We start from the raw sequence: 15,841 nt of genomic DNA on the forward strand, positions 1-15,841 counted from the left end.
ATGTTGCAGCCTTTAATCATGGTCAAAGCCTTCCTTGGGTGCAATATACAGTTAGCAATTAATTGCCTTTCTTGGTATTTAAAGAATTGCTATACCTACAAAGGAACTTTTTATTACATTAAATATAATTTAACTTAGCTCTGTTGTCATCCTATAATCTTATACTACTAAAAGTCTATATTCAATTATATTGGCTGTGAGTTAAGTCTTTCCTAGCTTCTCTTAGCAGTGTCAAAGTATGAAAACTGCAGGAGTCCACACACAAGTCAAGAGAGCAAAGGTCAATTTTGTTGAAAGCGGCTATGCAATAGGCAACTAAATATGTAATATTTTTATATTATCCCAGTTTATCCCATTCTTTTATCTGTGTCATGCATAAGCTACACAGAGAACAGATGACTCAGAGTCAGTTTGATCACTTATAGCATAAGTATCATCACTTCAAATGGATGATACAAGGCGGTTCTGCTAAGGAATACATATACAGCAATGACAGTTTTCATCATTTGATTCTGAAGACAGCAAACTACGGCACACTAATTTGATAGAGAATTGATAAAGCAAAAACCGTGGTCTAACATGTAACTGCAATTTGATACAGCTCTTGTTGTTTCATGTCCATCTCAATGTCCATACCAATTATTTCAAGAATTAAGGTTTAGTAAAGCTTTAACCTGTGTTGCTATCATAAAAGTTCTCCAATTCCAAATTATATAACTGCAAGTTCTTTTTTAAGCAACAACAAAGATTGTATCCTTGGCTTTAAGACATTGGAGCAACATATTTTGATATTGAAAGATAAGTATGAAGGCATCACAAAAAAACCATTTCAATTTATATCTATTTTTCCTGATATTTTATTAAAGAACAATTAAGAGTTCTCTTTGGCTTTTCAGTGACTTCACATGTGGACAAACCAGATTCTATTTACGTGACCTCCTAGAAATCTTACTTACTGAATGTTTGGCTTTGCTGAAATACTCCAGAGATTCTTTCAGCCCCTTAAAATATTATGTTCTGGATATAGAATGATGCATGATAGTAATATGCTACATTGATCTGGTCTTGCTGGCTAAGTGAAAGTTATCTTGAAAACTTCCAAACTGAAACTATCAAACTGAAACTGCCAGCCACTTCTGAATGGAAAACGATCAGCATTCTTTAGGCAGTATTCTGGTAAATACTGGAAAAAAAATAATTCTTTTCGTATTGTGATTGCATGTACAGTGGGGCAAAAAAGTATTTAGTCAGCCACCAATTGTGCAAGTTCTCCCACTTAAAAGATGAGAGAGGCCTGTAATTGACATCACAGGTAGACCTCGACTATGCGAGACAAAATGAGAAAACAAATCCAGACAATCAATTTGTCTAATTTGGAAAGAATTTATTTGCAAATTATGGTGGAAAGTAGGTATTTGGTCACCTACAAACAAGCAAGATTTCTGGCTCTCACAGACCTGTAACTTCTTCTTTAAGAGGCTCCTTTGTCCTCCACTCATTACCTGTATTAATGGCACCTGTTTGAACTTGTATAAAAGTCACCTGTCCACAACCTCAAACAGTCACACTCCAAACTCCACTATGGTGAAGACAAAAGAGCTGTCGAAGGACACCAGAAACAAAATTGTAGACCTGTACCAGTCTGGGAAGACTGAATCTGCAATAGGTAAGCAGCTTGGTGTGAAGAAATCAACTATGGGAGCAATAATTAGAAAATGGAAGACATACAAGACCACTGATAATTTCCCTTGATCTGCGGCTCCACGCAAGATCTCACCCCGCGGGGTCAAAATGACCACAAGAACGGGGAGCAAAAATCCCAGAACCACACGGGGGGGACCTAGTGAATGACCTGCCGAGAGCTGGGGCCAACGTAACAAAGGCTACCATCAGTAATACAAGGGACTCAAATCCTGCAGTGCTAGATGTGTCCCCCTGCTTAAGCCAGTACATGTACGGGCCTGTCTGAAGTTTGCTAGAGAGCATTTGGATGATCCAGAAGAGGATTGGGAGAATGTCATATGGTCAGATGAAACCAAAGTAGAACTGTTTGGTAGAAAGACAACTTGTCGTGTTTGGAGAAGAGAGAATTCTGAGTTGCATCCAAAGAACACCATACCTACTATAAAGCACGGTGGTGGCAACATCATGCTTTGGGGCTATTTCTCTGCAAAGGAACCAGGACGACTGATCCGTGTACAGAAAAGAATGAATGGGGCCATGTATTGTGAGATTTTGAGTGCAAACCTCCTTCCAAGGGCATTGAAGATGAAACTTGGCTGGGTCTTTCAGCATGACAATGATCCCAAACACACCGCCAGGGCAACGAAGGAGTGGCTTCGTAAGAAGCATTGCAAGGTCCTGGAGTGGCCTAGCCAGTCTCCCGATCTCAACCCCATAGAAAACCTTTGGAGGGAGTTGAAAGTCCGTGTTGCCCAGCGACAGCCCCAAAACATCACTATTCTAGAGGAGATCTGCATGGAGGAATGGGCCAACATACCAGCACCAGTGTGTGCCAACCTTGTGAAGACTTACAGAAAACGTTTGACCTCTGTCATTGCCAACAAAGGATATATAACACAGTATTGAGATGAACTTTTGATATTGACCAAATAATTATTTTCCACCATAATTTGCAAAAAAAATTCTTTCCAAATCAGACAATGTGATTGTCTGGATTTATTTTCTCATTTTGTCTCTCATAGTTGAGGTCTACCTATGATGTCAATGACAGGCCTCTCTCATCTTTTTAAGTGGGAGAACTTGCACAATTGGTGGTTGACTAAATACTTTTTTGCCCCACTGTATGTATTAAGTTCTAAACATTACCTTGTGAATTAATGAAAGCAAAAGAACACATTAACAAAACAAAGGGATATAATGTTTTTTTCTTGTTCAAGTCTGGCTTGCCAAAGGAAAGGGAATTTAAACTGTGATTGTGGTAGATAACTCCTTGGACTTGAAAAATTTGCTTTAGTGAGCAGTCAAGATCACGATTTGGCATTTCACACCTGCAGTGTTCCTGGAGCACATCATGTCAAGCTACAAAAGGGAAAAGAAATTATTAGCAAAAATACATTTGAAGGGTCCAGTTTTACTTTCATGCTTGATCTATAAAATCAGACAAAGTCCAATTGAAAGCCAGTATCCCAAATTAAAACTAAGTGAGTTGCACATAAAAACATTAGTCTCAAAATTAGGAGATAACCATTCTGCGTATAGAAATGGTAGTTATCAGTGCATTACTGGTGGTCCTCACTTGATGACTGCACTGTTTAGCAACTGTTCGAAGTTATGACAGCACTGGAAAAGTTGAACTTGTGTCACAGCATCCCTGTGGTCAAGTAATTAAGATTTAAGTACTGTGCAACCAGAAAATATTTACAACTGTCATAGCTTCCCACAATCTAGTGTTTGCCATTTGCGCACTTCACAGCCAGCTTTTGATAGGTAGACTCAATGGAGAAACTGGCAGTAAAAATCACAAATCACAATCATGCAATGTCTCACTTAACAATCACATCACTTAGCAAGAGTTGTTGATCACAATTTTGATTATTAAGTTAGGACTACTTGTAATAATAATAATACTGAACTATTTCTGTCCAGTTGACTATATATCGTATCAATTCAATTTCCCCATTGGTTTTTCACCTTTACCAGTGATTAAGCACTGTGTATTTTTCTTGGGAGCAGATACAAGCAGGTGGAAGAGTGGAAAATCCATTTACATATTATTAATGAGAAAGTAATCTTATACATCTTCTCAGAGTGCTGAATCCCTTGGGACTTCCAGACGATTGGAAACATAAGACCACTGAAGAAAGCCATTACTAGTATAGTCATATACTGGCTACTATCAATCGCTAATAATTTCGAAAGTAGATGAATGTCTGACTTACCTATCAATCAAAGAATCTCTCATAGTGGTAGCAATGGTACTTGGCTGTGCTTCATTAAGTTTGAAGACACTCTCAATAACAGATAATTCTGTGCTGGTTGTGTCCAGACCACAGAAGGCACACCAGTCATTTACAACCATCCCAGCTGCAATCACCTCACTGCCACGATTAACAGTTCCAGCCTGGTAAGAAAGAAAACTAGTGTCTTAAGAACTTCTTTCTCATGGGTATTATCAGCTCTTCTTGCTTAAAGTTGCATGAATATAAACCTTATTTGTAACTATTTAAATAGATCAGAGGGCCAGGCCTTTAATAGGCATGCACAATATTCCTGATGTTCAACAGTCATTGCATTGGCAGTTTTCTCCATTTTCCAAACCATGCATCCTGGCTTAGTGTTATGAAAACAGCCACTCTGATTTATTCAATAAATCATGGTTAGAAATCATAGCTCATCAAAAAGTGTAAACCACAATTGCCATCATTCCCACTGGATGTCTCATATGCTATTAAATACAAGTAACACAACTATACCAGATGTATTTCTCAATGTCTCCTCACTGGCATTGTTCATCTAAATTTTCACTGCTCTTAATTTTATGGTTCATTTAAGATTAGGCTTCAATATGTCATACATATTGGGAAATTATTATTTTGCTGCCTATTTCTTTATACTGAGGACCACATAACACTATTTAAACCAAAAAAATGAAGGAAACATATTGAAACAATTAGAAATCCCATAGAAAGATATCTCCTGCATTGAGTTACAGTGTCTGTGGAGATTCTTAGTCATCCAGGTCATGATTGTCCCAAAGGTGCTCTTTCAAGGGGCAACTGGACTTTCTGGTTTTTCTTTGAAAACTTTCCACTTCTTCAGCTCTGAGTTACAGCTAAGTTACAGTGGCATATAAATGGATGAATATATTCCAAAGTCATAAGATGTTAAAATTCTATAATTTAGTTTAAAATATAAAGTAACTGAACATTCCAAGATTTGAACAGAAAGAACAATTACCACAAGAGGGACTTGCAACAATGAAGAAAGCTCATCCTGATCTTCTATAGAGGTCTTAGGGTGTACCAATCCTCCCTGGTTGCTGAATGTACAGTAACTTCCCACAAGTACTTGGTCTGCTATTGTCTGTCTGAATACTTCGACTTTTAAAACATCAGCTAAAATCTCTTCTGTTTCCTGTGGGGGGGAAAAATAAGATTTAAAATTAGAGTTGTTAGAACACATTTGTCTGATTTTAAGTTATCATAAAAACTAACTGAAATGCCTATTTAGTGGCAGCACTGATTAGCTGTCAACTAAATCTTGTAAAACTATTTCAATCAAATTTTGTGTCTTTAGATTGTTAGAAATTGAAGTATTTTAAAGTCCCATCAACTGAAAAATGTATTGAAGCTAGATAGCCTTGAAGTTGCATTCATTCCAAAGCCTGACATTTCTCCAGGTCTTTGCATCAGCCAAGTGCTGCAACACTCTGAAGACAAGCAGTCAAAATAAGAGCTATTGGACACCTGACATTAAAGGCACATCTAGGCAGTCCTTAAATGAAATTTAAGTAACTTCCAAGCATTCATTTTTTATTCTATTATTTATTATATAAGTCCTATTTCTAGGACTTGTGCCCAAAATCATCACTCTTAAATTATCCATTTTCACTCTAGCTCAAATACTAAATCCAACACGTTGATACTGCTTATGAAAACTATTCCATTATTAGAATTAATCATGCTTGTACTTGTTGGTCTACTTATACAATTGCTTCCAGCTGTACTTTTTCCAATAACCCACGAATGTCAAACCCGATTGCGTCATGTGATGAATCACGGCATTTTTTGCCTTTGTGGAGCCAGGGTGGGAGTAGCCTGCGTGTGATGCCTCCGGCCCGTGTTCTCCCAGTTTGACACCCCTTCAGTAACCTAACTATGGATACAACCTTCAGGGCACAATCTCCCAGCACAACTATTCAAGAGCAAAGTCACTAACCTACAGAGTATAATCACTTCTCCAAAAAGGATTTTTTAAACAAGCTATCTTCCCATAAAACAATTCATCCATATGTATTTACATATGCAGATGTATTTATATTCAGCTACTTTGTATTCATTGCATACTCCTGAAGTTCGATAGAAAATAATTCAAAGATCAAATAATCATGAAACACAATCACATACAGTGACTGAGAAAGTAACCAACAAGGCACGTCAGTAAAGGTAAGGAAAGACCGTTGGCTTACCTGAACGGTCGTTCTCGGGGCACTGCGAAGAGAGCCCAAATGCTGGGTTAACACAGCCTATCTGCCCTTGGACTGAGTGATGTTTTTCTTGACCACGCCTCCCTTTGCCTGCACATGCTCAATTCGAAAACGAAGGAACCGTCCTGTAATCAATTACAGTCAATACAGCCACATCGTTCAAAATACAAACACCCGGGTGGGTTTGGGCTCTCTTCGCAGTGCCCCGAGAACGACCGTTCAGGTAAGCCAACGGTCTTTCTCCAGTGCACTGCTCAGAGAGCCCAAATGCTGGGACATGCCCAAGCTATTGAGTCCCAGGGTGGGGAAGCGCCGAAGCCTCTGGCATTTCAGCCACTCTTTGTAATACTCTTCTGCCAAGGAGGCTTCGGCTGAGGCAAAGGTGTCAATCTTATAGTTTCTAATAAAGGCCGTGGGGGAAGCCCAGGTGGCCGCTCTACAAAAGTCTAGGATAGAGGCCTGGGTTGCCCAGGCTGCAGACGTTGCAGCGCTCCTGGTGGAGTGAGCGGTGATTCGTCTCGGAGCCGTCTTGCCCTGGTGCTCATATGCCAGTTTGATGCAAGCACGTAGCCAACGTCCCACAGTGTGAGAGGAGACCTTGCGGCCCAGGGACGCAGGGAGGAAGGAGACAAAGAAAACCTCTGACCGGCGGTAGTCCTTTGTTCTCTTTACATACGTGCGCACGGCCCGTCTCACGTCCAGCTTGTGCCACTCACGCTCCTTAGGGTGAGAAGGATGGGGACAGAAGTTGGGCAAAATAAGTTCTTGAGTCCTGTGAAACAGGGAGTTAATTTTCGGAGCAAATGATGGATCAAGTCTCAATATTACTCTGTCCGGGTGAACTACGCACAAATCCTCCCTGACAGAGAGCGCAGCAAGCTCGGCTACCCTGCGAGCGGATGTAATGGCCACCAGGAAAGCGGTTTTGATGGTGAGGTAGTGCAGACTGGTCTTTTTCAAAGGCTCAAATGGGGCTTTGGTCAGGGCCTTAAGCACAAATGGAAGATCCCATGACGGATACCGGTGAACAGTTGGAGGGCTGATGTTCGCTGCTCCCTTGAGAAAGCTCTTGATCTGGGGGAGCTGACTCAGCGAGCGAGAGGAGCCCTTTGCCAGGATGGTAGACAACGCTGCAACCTGGCGTCTGAGGGTGCTGACTGCAAGGCCCTTATCCAGACCCTCTTGCAAAAAGTCTAGGGTCTGGGGGATCGAGGCTGAGGAGGCCTCTATGTTCCTAGTCTTGCACCACCGTGAGAAAGGCGGCCCAGGTGGCATCGTAGATTCTAGTCGTAGAGGGCTTCCTGGACGCTTGGATTGTTCGAATGACCTGGTCAGAGAATTTTTGCTTTCTCAGGAGCTCCCCTTCAAGTGCCCAACGGCTAGCTGCAGCCACTGTGGCTCCGGATGGGTGATGGCCCCCTGGCTGAGGGCAATCTTGTCCCGGGGGATTCTCCAAGGTCTTTGAACTGAGAGGCTGACCAGGTCTGCGTACCAGGGCCTTCTGGGCCAGAAGGGAGCCACCAGAATGAGGTCTGCCTTTCGGTCAGGAGCTTGTTCACCACTTGAGGGATGAGCGGAAGTGGAGGGAAGGCATACAGAAGTCCCTGAGGCCACGCTGACCTCAGAGCATTTGTTCCCTCCGCCTGGGGCGAGTGGTAGCGACTGAAGAAGCGTGGGAGCTGTGTGTTGTTGTGTGTGGCAAACAGGTCTACCTGTGGCTTGCTGAACCTCCTCACGATCTGCTGGAACAGGTCCGGGTGCAGGCGCCACTCCGAGTGGTCGATGCGTTGGCGGCTCAGCCAGTCTGCTTCCCGGTTGCTTACGCCGGAGATGTGATCTGCACTGAGAGAAGCCAGATGACGTTCCGCCCACCTGCCCAGCGCTTCTGCCTCGAGCATGAGGGCCTTTGATCGAGTGCCCCCTTGCCGGTTTATGTGCACTTTTGTCACCACATTGTCTGTCATCAACAGTACATGAGCCCCTCTTACTAGAGATGCGAACTTTCTCAGCGCTAGGCGAGCTGCCCTCAGTTCCAGCCAATTGATGCTGTGGGCGGCCTCCCTCTGAGTCCATCGGCCTTGGGCTAGGTGGCCCTGACAGTGAGCGCCCCACCCCAGGAGGCTGGCATCCGTGGTGACAACTAGTCTCTCCGGCTCCTTGAACAGGCAGCCCTTCCTGACTGCCTTGGACCTCCACCATGCCAGAGACCGGATCACCCTTCGTGGGAGCCGAACCCGCCTGAGTGAGTTGCTGTTCCTGGCCCTCTGCACTGGCAGCAGAAACCACTGCAGCTCCCTGGCGTGAAGGCGAGCCCAGGGAACCACCCCCAGGCACGAGATCATTATCCCTAGGAGCTGGGACAGCTGAATGATGGGTACCGACCTAGCAAGGCTGCAGTGCTTCACTCTGCGTCTCAGGTTCGACAGCCGGTCTGGCGAAAGAAATACCTGGCAGGAGGTGGAGTTGATGACCGCACCCAGGTGCTGTATACAGGTGGATGGTCGGAACTGGCTCTTCTCCATGTTGACAGAGAAGCCATGGTACTGCAGGGTCTGCACAGTTAGAGAAACATCACGGTGTGCCTGCTTGGTGGTGAGAGAGTTAATGATTATGTCGTCTAAATAACATTCCAGACGAACCGGATGGTTGCGGAGATGAGCCGCTAGCACTGCCAGAATTTTGGTGAATGTTCTGGGCGCAGATGATAGCCCGAAGGGAAGAGCCCTGTACTGGAAAAGCTTCCCTTCCGCGTAGAACTTCAGGAACCGCCTGTGGGCCACATGGATGGGGACATGCAGGTAGGCCTCTTTGAGATCTATTGATGTCAATAGGTCCCCCTCCCTCACACAGCCCAGGATGGAGTGGAGTGACTGCATCTTGAACCTCTTGTAAGCCAGATTGCTGATTTAGGCTCTTGAGGTCCAAGATGGCCCTCCACCCCCCTGAACTTTTGGGCACTAGGAAGAGGATCGAATAGAAGCCCCTCCCCTGCTGATCCCTGGGGACTGGCTCTATCGCCTCTATCTCTAGGAGATGGCAGATTTCTGCCCTCATGCGTTCCCTCTTTTCTGGGTTCCTGGGGGTAGGACAGCGGATAACCTTTCTTTGGGGAAAGGATAGGAAGTCCAGGAGAAGGCCCTTGCGAATGGTGTTGAGGACCCACTTGTCCGATGTTATCTCCTCCCACCTGTCGGCATACAGCCGTAGCCGACCCCCGATGGGGGGATCCCTGTGACCGTCACTTTCCCTTACGAAAGGGCCGGGATCCACCACTGTTGTTTCCTCCTCCTCGGAATGGTCTCCGAAAGGAAGACTGGGATTGGTTGGCACGAGCCCCGAAGGATCTGTCTTGGTGCCTATCCCCCCCTGCCTGAAAGGGCCTCTGATAGGGGGAAGGGTGAGAAGATTGCCCTGTTTCCTGGCTCCTGTAGGGTCTCTTACGAAAGGACCCCGCCCGTTTCCGGTCACCCCTTTTAAAGGTTGCCGGAAGGATCTTGCGTTTGTCCTTGGTTTCGGTGACAAACTTGTCCAGGGCCTCTCCAAACAGAAAGCCCCCTTTAAATGGGGCCGATGCCAGCTTCCATTTAGCCTTCATTTCGGCCTGCCAGTGCCTGAGCCATAGGAGGCGGCGGGAGGTGATATTGGAAGCTAGAGCTCTGGAAGAGAATTTTGCTGCTGTCAAGGTGGCATCCGCCGAATACTCGACAGCGGTAATAATCTTGGTTAGCTCATGGCGCCACCTAGATTTCCTGGGCGGGGGTCTGGACCTGAGTTGGCGCAGCCAGAATAGGGTGGCCCTAATAAAAAAGGAGGCAGAGGTGGATGCCTTGATGGCCCAGGCAGACGCCATGTGTGTTTTCTGACATGCCTTTTCTGACCTCTTATCTTCTGCCTTAAGTCCCTCTAGGAGCTCAGCTGGCAGGTTGGAATTGGAAGTCAGAGACACGACTGGGGCATCTACTTCTGGGAATTTGAGGATTTCCTCCATTTTATCTTCTACTGCATATAGAGTTCTATCCCCCCCACTGGGGTTGGTCAGGGTGCCTGGCTGTAGCCACTGGCGCCGTACCGTGTCCATAAATAGGTCTGGCACAGGAAAAACCTCGGGAGTTTCTACTGTCTCTTTGAACAACCCATGCTTAAGATCCTTGGAAGTGGAAGCCTGAGAGGCCTCAGGTCTGGAGGTGGGGCCTAACTCTGTGGCCGTCATGGCTTTGTGCAAGATAGACTTGAATAATGACGGTTGAAATAGGCCAGAGAATTTTGGCTTGTCAGGGGTGGGGTTTTCATCTTCGGAAAGGGCGAAAATCTCCCCTTCTTCCTGCTCAGAACTTGATAACCCAGAGTGAGAGGGGCTTGAAGATGGGGAGGAGGATACAGGCTCCTTAGAGGTGGAGGCCCGAGGTTTGCGTTTCTCCTTTGGGGCCTTGCCCTTGCGAGAGCCCTTGCGCTTAATGCCTTCAGCTATCCCTTGGGAGATGGCTAAGGCAATTACCTCCCTCATTTCATCCGAGAGAGCAGGACTTTTCCCCCTTTTTTTCTTTTGCTTACTGGGCCTGCGCTGGCTAGGCCTGCCTGAGCTGGATCCACCCTTCCCAAAGGGGGAATTCTGGACAGAATCTCGTTCCTCTCCGATGGAGGAGCTAGGGGAGTCGGGGTACCCCCAAGATGCTTCAGGAGATGGATCCCTGGATGCATAGTTATCCCCAGACAAGAATTCACTGTCCCCGGGGGATTGGGCCTCACGATCAGGGGAAGCTGACTCCCTGCTGCGACGGTCTGGGCTAGGTTCTGGCTGAAGGGGCCTTGAAACCTCCCTGGGATCCACTGTGGCTCTTGGAGAAGACCTTTCAAGTGAGCCTTTGTGCCCTTTGCCTTTATTTACAGAGGGATCCAGCTTGCAGCGCTTGCTGGAGGGCCCCACCTGATCCCCTAAGGCCTCCCTGCATTCCTCAGCCATTTCAGGTCCCCACGAGGCCTGGGAGATAGCTGGAGTTGGGATGGGCACGCGCTGGCCTTTGCAGTCCAAAAGCGCTGGCAGAATCTCCAGGAGGGAAGGGCCGCCTTGGGGTCGGATTTCCTTCCTCCCACCGCCCTCGGTTCCCCGAGACTTAGCTTATTTTCCGGAGGGAGAGACTAGCTGGCTTCCCAGACTAGCCCCCAGCCTCCCCGCGGCGTTCTGCAGTCGTTGAGGGCTCGCTGACGCTCCGTTGGCTGGCTGGGCTCTTCTTGCTGCCTTGTTCCTAGCACGCTCTGAGCTCTGTCGCTCTGCCCAGTGAGTCGGAGCGATCCAAAATGGCGGGGGGTGCGCACGCAGCCGCTTCCCGCTCTTTCCAGCCCTGAAAGGCGCGCGAAGGCTCCAGCCGTCGCTGCTGTTGCCGGGCAAAATGGAGCAGGCGAGGGAATCCTAGCAATCCGGCTCACCTGCTTTAGAGCCTTCTCAGAGCCTTGCTGGACTTTTCCTCCCCCTGGGACGCCCCTGTTCCAACAGGGAACTTGGTTTATCCCACTAATTGCTCCCTTGCTAGCCAGCCCCCGCTGTGCAAGCCTTTCCAACCCCCTGCAGTGCTTGCAATTAGCAACAGCAGGGAAAACCCGCAGCCCTTCTCTTAAAGCGACGGAAGCCTCACTGGAGGTAAATAGACAGACCTGATGTAGAAGCGTGATTTCCTCTATCTGAGAGTTTAAACGTGGTCCAAATTGGGAAACTTTTTCCAGCCTTTCTGCTCTTAGACTGGAGCTCTCCCAAAACAGCCCTAACTCGGGCGGACTGAGTTTTCGAATTGAGCATGTGCAGGCAAAGGGAGGCGTGGTCAAGAAAAACATCACTCAGTCCAAGGGCAGATAGGCTGTGTTAACCCAGCATTTGGGCTCTCTGAGCAGTGCACTGGAGAACAGAAGATTTCCATTTTCCTCACTTTTTATTTCCCAATTCTTTTATTCATGCTCTTACAAGTTTTTCTGTGTCTCTGTATCATAAAACTTACAGCAAAGTAACCTGTATGGTTAGTATACGAGCTTCTTGGAGACAGTGTGTGTGCCGAATTTGCCTTCACACCTCAACTACATTAGTCCTCTGCAATCATTTAAAAGTGAGGCTGAGTGAGCAGAATAATTACGGGCTTCAGCAAAGGGTGGAGTTAATCCAGCGCTGACAGAGCTTACCTACAAGTCCTTGCTTGCTCCGCCAAACTTGCCTCCTGTAAGGCCTTGCAAAGTGCCAGTAGTTGCCTCAGCTGGATGTACCCATCATCCTGTAGGAGTGTCTCCACCATCCTCCCAGACCCTATTGCAGTAAGTTCTTGCCCAGCAACAGAACTTGCCGCATCTCGCCATTCCATCCCACTGCACTCTGCACAATCTGCAGGCTATTGCTCCTTATGTTATGGCAAATGTAGCTCTTCTGCAGAACCCTACTGGATCTGTCCTGCTGCTTCCTCCTGATTGGGTCAAGCAAGTTCCCTTCTGCAGGTGATGTTCTGCCACCCTGTTGTGCTCGCTGCACATGATCTGGGCCCAGCACTTGGATCTGAATCAGCAGCAGAAGGAACACAACAAAGGGCAGTTGGATGGGAGGCAACAGACATAGGTGGCATAGTGCAGGGCAGTCAAACAATAGAGATAATGGGAGAAAGGCGAGCGAAGGAAGTTGAAGCAAAGGCAGTTTTGCACAGGGCAGGAGAATGTGACCTTGGGACACAGCAAAGATTATAAATGTGGGATAGTCACCAAGTGCCCAAATTTCAATATAATGACCGTGGGGGTATTGCAATGACTGAAACCTTGAGGACTAATCTTAATTATCGTTCATTCAGTGTCATCATAACTTTGAATGGTCGCTGAATATGTCAAGCAAAGACATATAGCAAATGCTCAACAAAAAATATTAAACTGTTGTTCAAGTTTAGTTACTGCGAATATAATGTTTAGTGCTACGATTTATTTTTATATTTACCCTGTCGATGTCTGGGTGGGCAAGTGCTACGTAGTCATTGCATGCAGTGACATTGCCCAATGCAGAAAGACGTTCTTCCACCCTCTGGATTCGCACTGAGTCAGGAAGGCTGTTTCGCATATGCTGAAGTTCCTGGTCAGTTGTATTGTTTGGGACTAGTAAACCATGCCGGTTACCTAAAATATAGAGGTAAAAAAACCTGCCTTCAATTCCTGTCTCCAACATTCTTATGTCATAAAATAATAACTCAGGACATGATGAATCTAATCAATGTTCTTTAACAGCATCTGACCTTTAACAGTTTAAAGTACTGCCAGAGTTGTTCTTCTAACAAAATACATCCATAGCAGAAATGCAAGCATATATTTGAAAAAAAGAACAATATTCTGTTTACCTATCACCTCTCTCAATTCCACTAACACTGTCAGGCATAAAATTGAATTTAACAAAAGTATTATAGCTCAACAACAGATGAGAGTGGGCAACCATAATAAATTTAAATAAAGATGTTTAATTGGTTGTATATTACAAAACACATTATATCCATTAGCACCTCTTACAATATTTTTAATATAAAAATTTTAAAATAAACAAGGCAGTGATGAGAATATCCACCCCATCCTCCCTAGTCTCTGTAGGCACTTAGATAATAAGTTTCTCCATCTTCCCAGAAACTGTAGTAATTGATGCAATGAGAGTCCATAGATATATCAATTGAAACCGCCCACCCCCCCTTAACATAAAGATTGTTGAATACAATACCATAGTATTAATGTTAATGTTTCAATTCCGGAGCCTGGTATCATTTCTAATGGTAAGCAAAAATATTTCACCTTTAAACTTTTTCTAATGATCTCAGTCAAAAGCTATCAGGATAAACATGAGCTGAACTCAGCAGTACATTTATACTTTATAGATGAAGGGTGCAAATAGCAGCTTGTGCTCCTTTTCTGAAATACTACAAACTACACAGTCAAGCTGCTTGTCACAATATATTATGGAATCTCATCCCTAAAATGGGATGAGAATTCTGCATTTTAAGGGAAACTGAAAATCATTTATATGAAAAAAGCAACTCACCCACACACATTCTGCCAATGATTCGACATCCAGCAATAGAAGCATGAATTACAGGAATAGTGTCCGAAAGCTCTCCTTCGAATACACTAAAACACAATAGAATAAAATTTAAGGATGATCATTTAGTTCCATTCAAACATGCTTGAAGAGCTACATTTTCAAAAAGTTTAATAAAGGAACAATATGCAGAGAAGTAGTCTTACTGACATCTTGTGACCTAACCTATTCAGTAATCCTTGACTTACAACTGTTCATTTAGTAACGGTTCAAAGGTACAACAGTATTGGAAAAACTAACTTGACAATTTTTCACATGTATGACCATTGTAGCATCCCCATGCTCATGTGATTTACTTTCAAATGCGTGACAGTTGCAGTGTCCTGGAGTCAGGTGATCCCCTTTTGTGACCTTCTGACAACTCAACAAGGAAACAAGATTCCCTTAACAACCATGTTATTAAAATAACAACTGCAGTGATTCACTTAACAACGGCAAGAAAAGTCGTAAAGTAGGGCAAAACTCACTTAACACATTTCTCACAGTAACATTGAGGACTACCTGTACAGCCCAAGTAAAAGAGCAGACCTTCACCGGTGCTAATCCCTGAATATAGCTGTCAGCACTGGAGGGAGGTTGGGGAGTCCCCCATGGAAATCTCCTCTCCCCCACGGGTGTCACTGGGCCATTTTTGCCTGGCTGGCTTTGCCCAACCCAATCTGTCTCAAGACAATGAAAGTGAAAATCACAGAAAGGGGGGGGGAGGGCCCAGTCGTGCTCTTTCGGTATAAAAAGGAAGAGCCCGGCAGCCTTTCCCGCTTATTCTTCTTTAAATGTATTGCCTGTCGGATAATCAAAGCAAATCCCGGCTAAGATCCGGAAGGGAGGAAGAGAGGTCGAGCTTCTCTATAATGACCTGTAGAAACCCTCGGAGCCTCCAATGGCCACCAGACAGTAGGCATTGGTGAGCTTCGCGAAGCAGCCGATCTCGTTGTTGTTCTCGAAGCTCGCCCGCACCGCCATAACCGTCAAAGGCCCGGGGGGGGGGGGGGAGAAAGAAAACAGGAGGAAAAGGCAGAAAGCGAGTCGACACTCCGGCACACGAGGACGGGCCCCCACCACCGCAGCCCGGAAACGGATAGTGACGTTATTCCGCTTGTGATGTCATCTCGCCTGGGTTGATGCTGATTGGACGGTTACAACCCGGCCTTGGATCTCGGTTTTTTTTTCCCCTCTTCCCGGAAGCTTCCGCCCACCAAACTGGGAAAAGATCCGAGCGGGGAGGAGGGAGATGGTTGAGCGGTTTATGAGGGAGGGTGGCGGATCTGGAGTGCGAAACTGGGCGCCGCTGGATGAGAGCAAAGGGGCGGAGCCTTTCTACTCCACTTGTAGAGGGAGAGACTTTTGGCTCCTCTCAGAGGCTTCGGGCGCAGACGGCCAAAAAAATGATGAAGATTAGATTTTATCACATATACCGTAGTTATATACCATATACAGAAACATCTCTCTCACACACACAGAGAATGTAAATATGTATTTATTTGTTAAACTTTTTAACCACCAAGATCTCCCTCATTTTTAAAACACACACACACACATACACACACACACACGAAACAACATTAGATAGATAGATTACA

General features: G+C 45.6%; 1 protein-coding gene across 1 annotated transcript; it reads right to left on the reverse strand.

Annotated features, from left to right (window-relative positions):
• Positions 1-2,859: 2,859 nt before the first annotated feature.
• On the reverse strand, positions 2,860-15,350 carry EIF6 (eukaryotic translation initiation factor 6). Its single transcript, XM_032219011.1, has 6 exons — positions 15,118-15,350; positions 14,205-14,290; positions 13,125-13,300; positions 4,921-5,097; positions 3,903-4,084; positions 2,860-3,042 (listed from the first exon to the last, which is right to left on the reverse strand). The coding sequence occupies exons 1-6, from the start codon at positions 15,222-15,224 to the stop codon at positions 3,033-3,035; spliced, it is 738 nt and encodes a 245-aa protein (XP_032074902.1). The 5' UTR covers positions 15,225-15,350; the 3' UTR covers positions 2,860-3,032.
• Positions 15,351-15,841: the final 491 nt, after the last annotated feature.

This window comes from Thamnophis elegans, chromosome 5 (genome assembly GCF_009769535.1).
Source record: "Thamnophis elegans isolate rThaEle1 chromosome 5, rThaEle1.pri, whole genome shotgun sequence".
Taxonomy (NCBI): Eukaryota; Metazoa; Chordata; class Lepidosauria; order Squamata; family Colubridae; genus Thamnophis; species Thamnophis elegans.

Bases quoted from the DNA above. Each gene is read 5' to 3' on its own strand.
- EIF6 (XM_032219011.1), bottom strand. From the start codon at position 15,224: ATGGCGGTGCGGGCGAGCTTCGAGAACAACAACGAGATCGGCTGCTTC. The intron at 5,098-13,124 runs GTAAATATAAAA...TCCCCCCCACAG, and splicing joins CCCACCCAGACATCGACAGG to GAAACAGAAGAGATTTTAGC. The intron at 4,085-4,920 runs GTAATTGTTCTT...CTTTCTTACCAG, and splicing joins TGTTGCAAGTCCCTCTTGTG to GCTGGAACTGTTAATCGTGG.